This window comes from Rhipicephalus sanguineus, chromosome 5, assembly GCF_013339695.2.
Source record: "Rhipicephalus sanguineus isolate Rsan-2018 chromosome 5, BIME_Rsan_1.4, whole genome shotgun sequence".
Classification (NCBI taxonomy): domain Eukaryota; kingdom Metazoa; phylum Arthropoda; class Arachnida; order Ixodida; family Ixodidae; genus Rhipicephalus; species Rhipicephalus sanguineus.
In genome coordinates, this window is record NC_051180.1 from 164,585,763 (window position 1) to 164,596,018 (window position 10,256).

A 10,256-nucleotide genomic window follows, 5' to 3' on the forward strand; every position below is an offset into this window, starting at 1 on the left:
GTGCCACTTGCACGCTTCGATAAGCGCGCACTAGCAACGCAGCGGGAGGAGCGTTCTTCTTGCATCGCAGTGAAACCGTTTCATGTGTTTTATTGCTACTCGTTATACTCTATTTCTTCCTACACAGTTCTTCCCTAGGCGCAAGGGACGGCACGCATTCGGTGCAGCCACGACTATATTGAATTAGGCGGCACAGAGCTCGTCGATCTGTGTTTGCTTTGTCGCCGGCAGGTACGCCGCGAAGGAGGGGTTCCCAGAAAGGCCGTCTCGCAGACGAACAAAATCGAGGCTCGTTATTTTCGGCTGCAGTCGCCGTTGCCAGTATCTCACGCCGGCGTCGCAGCAGCCAACCTCGAGAGCGACGAATAGGCGACGTCGCCAGCGGGAGCAATTGCTTTTGCGAGAGAACGCCCGCCTATCGGCTCCAAGTGGACGGCGGAAGTGGGAGAGGCAGCAAGACGTTCTCTAAGGTGGCTCGAGGTTGACACGGTGGAACTGGCAAATAAAAACGATATGTGGCCTAAAGGACGGGAATATGATAAACCTATTGGTCCTCGCTCAGCGACTGCAGAAAATACGTGAGTCATGTGACATCAGTCGTGTCGGTCCAGTTCCTTATATACATTTAGTATCAAATAACTGGTCTGCACGCGCAAATACATTGGACGAGATTATAAACCTGCATGGTTGTCCCACAGCGCGCAGAAGCAAATAGACGAAAGGGAATATCTATGGAAAGACAGACGCTGACTGCAATGCCGGATGTGTTGTGGCCGCTAGTCTTTATAAAAGGGAACAGAAGAGGATGATGATGATGAAATAAACTTTTAATTTGCCAAAACAGTGTCCCCGAGCTCGTAAGCTTGGAGTCACTCTAGGTGGGAGGGTCCCTTAGTCCAGGAATCCTCTGGCGGCGATCGCCTCCCGGGCCCTGGCGACGAGTCCACGTTGGTCGTCTAGGTCCCGTGCGGAGATCTTGGCCTCCCACGTCTCGGTGAGGAGGTTGTTGCGTGCGGTCGTTGCGGGCTTGTTATCGACATCTTGGGGGCGCCACGGGCACTCGAGTATGAGGTGTGCCAGTGTGTCGGGAACGTCGCAGATCGGGCAGTGGTATGCATGAAGCGTCGGGTAGATGCGATTTAGCAGGATACCGTGCGTGTACGTGTTGCTTCGCAGTCTTCAGAATGCTGTTGCTTCTTCCTTAGTCAGCTTGGGGTGAGGTGGCGGGTACACCCTGCGAGCTAGGCGATGGTGTTGCAGAGGAGCGCAAAAAAAAGGCATCAGCTTTTGAAGGCAAAAGTGATTTCTCTGTAACGTTGTTTTAGAGCACATGTACGTGCAGGAAGCTATAGTTTGCGTCGTTGTTGTTTTGTTTGTTTGGAAAGATATTCATGCGCATCCGCCCTATTCTTGAGCCTTGTGTGTCTGTGTGCGTGCGTGCATGTGCATGTGTGTGTGTGTGTGTGTGTGTTTGTGTGTGCGTGTGTGTGTTTTAGCTGTACGGACCAATAATCAGCACTCTGCACCCTGCACATACGGCTGCCATTTCTTGTGTGCAGATACCTGCATCGACAAGAACGGACATTGTTGTGGGTGTTACCGAACAAAAAAGCAACTAAATACTTTACTCGTTACGCTAAAAATACCTATTACACAAAATGGTGCAGTTGTTACATGTGGTGGTTTCTTACATAGTGTCACATGGTTAGGCCATTTATTTTCCTTAGTGTGACATTAAACACCAAATGAGAATTCATCATCAAAGCTCCTTGCTAAGAACGCCTGAACCTCCGGAAAATCAGCAATACGTCGAAGCCAAGGGACAAATACTTTTGAAAGCATTGTCATTAACGTGTGCATTTCTCGGCCACCAGAAGCCGGGTGCGAGTGAATGGGCAGATATCTTTCCGCGAGGCCCACGAGCCAGGCGCAGGAGCCGGCAGTTTCCTGCGCTAATCCACTTCTACGAAAAGCGTGTCCGTACAGTAGGTCCGTTTGGACTCCGCGACTTTTGTCAAGCTCTGAGTGGCGACGGCCCAGCCCTCCCCACCGGGTGTCAGCGCTTCTTAAGAAATTTTGGTAATTTGCTCCCCGTTGCAAATTGTCCAGTAAATGCTGTGCATAATAAAGCGTCACGCGCGGGATCGTTTTTTTCAACTCCTGGCAGGCCTACAGCAGTCCGGCGCGACGACAAAAGAGCGTCGGGGCGAGCCATGAGGAAGTGGTGCCTACGAGACGAGTGAGGTTTGTGTAAAACTACCGGGATAACTCCAATAAGAAGTAGCTACTCAGTTCCCATCTCACTTATTCGAAAAATCTTAACGTAAGTTCTTTATCCGTTACACTTTCGAAATACTAACGAATACGTTACCAAATAACCTAAAAAAGTGAAACGTTTCCGCCAACACTCCGAACGAATAATTACGGAGCGCGTATATCTTCAGCTAGAGTGTGGTGTATACGCCAACAGAAAGTAATGACTGAATTTTTTTTGCCATAATTTAATATCTGTATGTAACGTTCTTGTGCTCTCTGAGGTTTCAGCTTTCCGGTAGCTCTCAGGCCTTGTCCTTCAGCGACCAGCTTGGCTCCTTCTTAAGAGAACCATTATTTTCAAGCATTTTGGAACGGAAAACGGTTCGATTCCATGTACGTAGCTTTGGCTAGTGAGTAAATCTATTTTGTTGTCTTGTTCCTCACATGATAAAAAAGAGTTAGGAGGATTCCTCGCAGACACCAGAATCGGTAATCAGCGAAACTATTTTCTTTAATTTTTGGGGTGGTGGGGGCGCGGACAAGCTTTTTATTGAAATGTGTTTATTTTCTATCCTGTCGTTTTCATTCACACAGGGTACATGCAAAATGCGGAATATTGTTGAATATTCACATTGTAGCAAACATTTTTAGAATGAAAACCAATGATGCAGAGCTCACGAAAAATTCATCGAGGCAATCTCCTCGAAACAGCTAAATAAATAATTCCACGACTAAGTGAACATTTTCATGACACAGTGGGCAAGAATAGACTCCTCGATAAAGAGTCTCTGAAATGGAAGAACTTATATCAAGTTGTATAGGTCATGCATTTAAAAAAAAGTAAAGCATGGAAACTGTGGCAGATAAGGAAAACCTGATCGAAAAGCTCATTTTCTCTGCAGATTGGGCACTGCAGAGGGAAATCGCTACGCTGGCTACGCGATGGTAAATGTTTAGCGCAGATTTTAACTCCATACCGCGAAATTAGTTAGCGGGATGCTTCAGAAAAAAATGTGGAATAAACGGCACACCTCTTGTCTTTTACAACAGATAAGTTGGCTGACGTGAAAAATTCTGACAAAACAGGGCCCTGAGGGCCGTTCCCGGCAGACTGACAGCCATATGGTTATTAATAAGCTTTCAGGTCGCGTCCTTCCGCTTCTTTATCTTTATGTATTTCAACGTTTCTCACCCAACGCACGCGGTGATTTCCTTTAGTTCTCAACTTTTTTCTTCCCACTCGGCTGCTTCGGGTGTCAGCGTTTTCGTTTTCGCTTTGGTTGCCACGTTGCACACTCTAAGGAGAACAAGATTAACCGTTAGTCTGTTTTGCGAGCCCTGACTTGCCGCATACATAACTTCCTCTAAATATGCAAGTTAACGCCCTTTCGGAGATCATTATAGTCTCTTCGGAGAGCTGTGAGAGCTGCCACATTCCAAAACAGAGTTAACGTGTACCTTTATGCGGCAAGTCAGTACTTAGCCAAAAAGCATAACATGTAACCATTATTTTTAGTAGCGCAAAAGAACATGACGAAATTATGTATAAGCATTGTATTAATGCTCATACACAGTGTTTGTGAAGGAGGAACACGAAGAAGAGTGGTTAGGTGTCGCGTCTATTTGCCCATCCCGGTGGTCCTCAAATGGGTGTCTGCGAAGCCATTTGTAGGGGTCCGCGACACCCATGCTCGAAAAAAAGAACAGAAAATGCCTTTTTAAAGGCAAACTATGTTCCATGACCCTTCCGATTTTTATTTGTATGCTTCGCCACATAACATTGTTGCATTGCGGCGGAGCTCACTTACGTTCCCCCTTCTGCTTGCATATTTGAAGAGCAAACGTAGGTAGTAACAGTTTGAATTGTGGCTGTACACCGCACAGCTTATTGACAAGTTGTTGAGATCGAATAGGCGTGGCACTTTCCTTTGACCATTCTTTGCCAGGGACAAATAAAAGGCACCTCTTGCACGGTGCATGCTGTGTTAATTTTTTAGCCACCTCCATTTTTTCTTACTGCAAGGGGTCGCTCATCACTTCCATCGGTCCACAAGTGGCTCCGAAACATCCATGGCTGCGAACCACTGACTTATCCAATACATTGTTCTCAATATATATGCTAGTATTTCTTCAAATTATTAAATATTCTCATAGAATCACTATCCCTTTCTTCTTTCCATATTCTTATATTATGGTTCTAACAAAATAATTTGTTTCTCTAAGCAAGAAATGCCTCCATCGTAACAAACAGCGCAAACAACGCCACGAGGCACGCAGAAAAGATTGGCAAGAATAAAAAAAAGTTTGTTTATTATTACGTTGCTTTATACTAAATCACTCGATTCGTGGCCAATCACCCATAGTGGTCGCACACCGCTGGACTACATCACTACTATCACTGAGCCTTTGGACGCGTCTTCAGGCAAGCGCCGTCACGGCCACGAGATTGTGCATGTCTCCCGTCTCGGCCAGTGTCACGAACCCCTGCTCCGTGGTCTCTGGCAACCTAGGTCACTAGAATGACTCCCTAATCTGTAGGCGGTTGTCAGAAGACACTGGACATAGTGCTGGGGAAGGAAGAAGAGGAACAGGACGGGACATGTGGAATCCCTCACTTCTACATCGCTCTTGACCTAGGCGTGCTGCCACCCAGCTGCACGTCATGCCAGCGAAATTTCCCCATTTGAGCGTGCAGGCTCGTTCGATGAAAATATTGCGGTAGAGGCTGGTAAAATGTCTTGGTCCTTGTCTACCATTCTTTCTCTTCAGGTCGGTCACCTTCCAAACTTTACACTCCTAAGTGCACTCTCATGGATTGTCCTTGTCCCGGGCATGTGCAAAGTAAATGGCAGGCATCCGCTGCAGGCACATGAACGGAGTGCTTCAGACACTAAGCGCTGTCGTCAAATGGCTGACTCAGAGTGGAAGTGATGGCGGCTGTAATGGCCAACCGGACCAGAATTTTTCGGAAAGAGACTTTCTCCTCCCGATAAAGATTATGGGGGACGAGGCTGCCACACGGAGTGGGTGGAGGAACTGGAATACGCTTGGTTCGTCTAAGGAGAGATTCTTGGCCTGTGGGAGGATTGGATTTTACGAAGGAGCTACGATCAGATTTGCATGCTATGCGGGGTATAAGTTTTTCTGCCCCTTGCTTCAACGCGGTTACAGAATCCCTGTTGCCATGAATGCCAAAGTAAGTTTGCATTATCTGCACAGTGAAACACTATCATGAAGCTAAAGTTAAAAGGACGACTTCACTCTGTTTTGTATACAACCTGTAATGCGTGTCTCTTGACCTTGCAATTCATTATTCGCACATTTTCGCCACCACAATTATGCAGACCACCATGCTTCGCGCCTTGTGCCATCAGGAGATGTCGAAGTCAGCCTGTTCTGTTTTGTTTTTTGCATGCCAGCCTTATACGGCGTCATTATATTAATTGCAAACAATTAATAAAGACGTCGTCCTATAGTAACGCACAGATCACGAGGTTATAAGCTCAACCTTGCTCTTATTTACAAGAGTTCTTGTTGTACTCTGATTTAAGCAACTGAGTGAAGCGTCGATTTTTTTGCACAAAAACTCATATTTCATTACAACGTCTTCTACGTAACATCTTACACAGGGCTTTATCAATTTTCGATTGCAGCTCGCGGTGTGGCCATTCTGGAGAATGCCGAACTGACGACCATGGTGAGCGTCATCGTGGCGCTGATGGTGTTCACGGCGCTCTTCTGCCTCGTCCTTAGGCTCTTCAGCAAGTGAGTAGGGCAATGCATTTCACCCTTGCACTATATCCTTGCGGCCTGATTTTATCACTGTGCACTGTTACAGTTTTTTTAGCGCCAAAGGCAGCCAATGAAGAATTGGCCTTAAAGCAATCTTCATTTTGTTCTTTTGCGTATGTGTTCTGGGTAGAGTGTCCGTTGGGGTTTCCTTGTCAGGGGACAAATACGGGAAGTCTGCAGCCCCCTCCACTCACCATTTTCTGCTATACGCGGCACTGCATTGCTGGGAGGCACTGCTGCTCGGGTCGGTAAACAGTAGATGTACAGACTACCACAGTATGCATGCCGGACACATCAGGAAGGAAGACACTGTGTACTTCCAGACGCATAGCACGAAGAACAGCACTCAAAATACATTGTCATGGCATCACTGGCCTACGTTCTCCCGTGAAATAGGCGGAACTTCTTTAAGAAATAATGCGACTTTGCTCACGGGAATGAACTATGTCGGCCAGCGCTTAAATCGGTGTTGAAGCTATACACGTAAATGTTATTTGGCGATAGTAATGGTGGTAAAGAAGTAAACAAAACCAACGGCGCATGCAGTATATTCATTCATATTCCGTATGCATATGCCGTATAAAATATTGGCGAAGCTTGCACTAAGCCGCGCAAGGCTTGAAACAGCTAAACCGGACAATTCCGAAGACTAATATGATTGTTTTTAGGTTGTTTCTAGGCTGTCGCTAGCTGATGCAGGTTACTTCTAGGTTACTTCTAGGCTTTAACTAAGTTATGCTAGGCTGTTTCTCCGTTGATACTCAACGCAGAGAGGTCAGTTAAACCATATGCGGTGACAGACACGGCACGGATGTCCAAACTCCAGAGATAGAACCTCACGCTGAAACCAAGCGTTCGCACCTTTCATAAATCTACGGGCGCGTCATCTTTGGCGTAGGCCTTCCATCGCTTCGGGGTCTTCCTGCAGCCGTCGTTGCCTTTACCGCTCCCTGGTAATCTCTCGTTGTACGTACTCGGGGTCTTCGGCTCGCCGCCGTCGCTTGCTTGCTTGCTCCTTGCATTTGGCTCACGCCCACACCGGGGGATTGGCCAAGAAGCCGGCGGTTACAGTCAATTGAAACATTGGGTTAAAAAAGAAAATCAGGGAAAGGGAAAGGTGGCATTTTTCAAGTAGAATAAGGTGATTCTAGTGATAAGAGAAAAGGAAATAACGAAATAAATAAGAATTTGTATTCGGGAAAAGGGGATGGGAAACCATAAATTGATAAACAAAGGATTAGCAAGGTAATCTCATCGTGTCAATCAGGAATTCGCAGAGGGCCCCGCAGACGTTCCTTTTACTGAATTCCAATGAAGCAGCCCCAAAGGAGAGGATATTTAGAGTACTTAGTGATATTCCTAATTTTTTAAATAAAATTTCAAAGCATTTTTTTCTTTGGTTTTTAAAACGGTGGCATCTTAGAAGATAATGGTCGATATTTTCGGGTTCGTTACAGTTGGGACACAGAGGGGATGGGACCAGACCAGACCTGTTTAAGTAGAAATTAAGCGGTGGAATACGACATCTTAATTTTGTGATGGATACTTCCAATTTACGCGTGGGACACCATTTATTATTCCACGCAAATTGCAAGTGTGAATATTCTGAATTTGGTATTTTAATCTTTTCTGAATCTTCAATAAGAGAAAATTTTCTGAACCTCACCGCTGTGACATAAGCTGTAGGAGGCATAACTGACAAAACTGGGCCTTCAAGGGATACTCTCGCGAGTGAGTCAGCCATCTCGTTTACAAATATTCCACGATGACCTGGAACCCATATGAGCCTCACTAGGCGAATGTTTATGGGGATTAATGACCTGAATGTGTTTAGAATAACTGACTCCGAAGTTGTAGTGAGGGACGAACACACAGATAATGAATCGGTCACTATAACAGCTGTCGAATGATTTGCGGGAAGTTTTTGAAGGGCTAAAATAACGGCCATTAACTCCGCTTCAAATATAGGCGTATAATCTGGAAGGCGTAATGAATATGACCAGGATAATGATTGGGAGAAGATACCCACCCCTGCTCTCTTATCATTCATGGATGCATCTGTTGCAATTACATTATCAATTCCTAATTGTAAGAGGTGATCTTCGAATACGCCAATTAAATACTTAGAGGGCAAGAGTTTCGCATTTTCTGGGAATATGTCGTCGAATTCTATTTTACATTGGATATGGATTTATCTAATGGAATGATTTCGGAGATATTAACATTTAGGGGTTCCAGCAATGTTTGAACAAACAAAATCTGAGGTTTATGAAGACGGGACCAGTGCTCATTGAAAAAAGCACTCGATTCAGCAGAAAATACGAATTGCAACCGTCTTGGAGTAGCTTCATATAATTTTAAATATGTTTTAACTGTCAAAATACGGAATCTGCAAGCAAGAGTGGGTACCCGAGCTTCTTGATACAACACGCTATTAGCTGTAAATTTAGGAACACCAAGACAACTCCGAAGAGCTTGGCGCTCTAAGAGAACCAAAGGAGTAATCTTGTATGTTGGCCCACCAGAAAAAAGCACGCAACCAAATTCAAGAATCGGGCGAACGTACATACGATAAATCATGATCAGGGTATCTCTGCGTAGCCCGGAACGGAGCCGACCAAGTTTAGTTATCATTCCGACAGCGCGTGTAGCCTTAGCTTTAACATGTTCAATGTGACTACGCCAGCTCAGTTTTTCATCATATATTACTCCCAGATATTTAATACAGTCCACTTGGGGAATTCTTTCTTGCCGATAGTGAAGAGAAATATTAACAGGCATATGTAAAGGAAAAACAATTATGGCACTTTTGGTAACGTTTAGTTGCATTCGAATATCTTCAAACCAGGAGTCTAATGTTGCTAAATATGATTGCAACGTTGAATGGAGTAAATGTATATCATAATCAGATGCGAAAAACGCAATGTCATCTGCGTATACATACACTTGTACCTTATCACACAGTGGAATCGAACTTAACAAGATATTAAATAAAACAGGTGAAAGAACAGAGCCCTGGGGAACACCTCTCGTTTGACTATGCTTAGACGTAGAAACGCCTCGTTGGGAGCAATAAAATTTTCTATCTTTTAAAAATTCGTACAGCCAATTTGTAATATATTGCGGGAAATTTAATTCGTTGAGGGCATTAAGGAGAATGATATGTTCAACGCTATCATATGCCTTGGCTAAATCTAGGGTTACTAAAGCCGATAATTGTCTTCTGTGCCGGGCAAGCTTTATACGAGCCTCTAAATCGACATGAGCACACCATATCGAGCAACCGGGTCGAAATCCAATCTGGCACGCGCTCAGTATTGCTTTATCTGTGATAAACTTCATAATTCTTATGTATAAAATTCTTTCTATTAATTTAACGACATGGGACGTTAGAGCGATTGGTCTAATGTTGTCTATCTGCATTCCCGCTCCCTGTTTTTTAAGAAGGGGAACAATTTTTGCAAGTCTCCAGTCAGGAGGAATCCAGCCATTTCTAAGGGAGTGGTTGACGACGTTAAGAAGATCGTTTGGAGAGATATCAAATAATATCTTTAACATTTCTGACGTAACTCCATCTGGGCCTGGAGCTGAATTAGGGAGAAGGCGAATGACATGCGCAAGTTCTTCCATATTTATTTCGATAAAATCGTTCACACATGAATGCTTCACAAACTTTAGTTGTAACTGTGATGTAAATCGCTTTTCAAGGCCCGATGCAATTTCAGTTAATAAATCTGCCAATTCCTTAGGTGAAAGAATAACCGAGTCAATGTTTACGGGCGCTGCAATAGCCTTACGACTACGAAGAAATCTAAACAGAGCTTTTTTATTACCACTCTTGGATAGAAAATTATATCGTTTTTCGTCATATTCATCTTTTGCTAATGATACTGTTCTTTTGAACATAGCTTTAGCGTACAAATAATTTCGCCAATTAGTAGGACTTTGGTTTATAAGAAGTTTCTTCCAGGCCGCTTTTCGGCGTCTATAATCTCTTGCACAATCCGAATTCCACCATGCACACACTGAATTTCCTTTTGCTGACGATATAGTGAACTGTGATTTTGTTATGGTACGTTTTAAAACCGAGCAAAGACTCATAGCTTTAACATTTCTCTCCATACTGGACAATGATGACAAAGTTGACTGTAAATTCTTTTTAAATTTGGAGTAGTTTACAAAATTTTGCGCCTGGTAGTCTACCGATA

At 44.4% G+C, this 10,256-nt stretch overlaps 1 protein-coding gene across 2 annotated transcripts in view; it reads left to right on the forward strand.

Moving 5' to 3' along the window:
- Positions 1-10,256, forward strand: part of LOC119394399 (uncharacterized) — a 275,463-nt gene that overhangs the window by 184,797 nt on the left and 80,410 nt on the right. For both annotated transcript variants that reach the window (XM_037661694.2, XM_049415773.1), the window contains one exon: positions 5,910-6,021. In XM_037661694.2, coding sequence (XP_037517622.1) covers positions 5,910-6,021 — 112 coding nt within the window. The remainder of the gene's footprint in view (positions 1-5,909; positions 6,022-10,256) is intronic.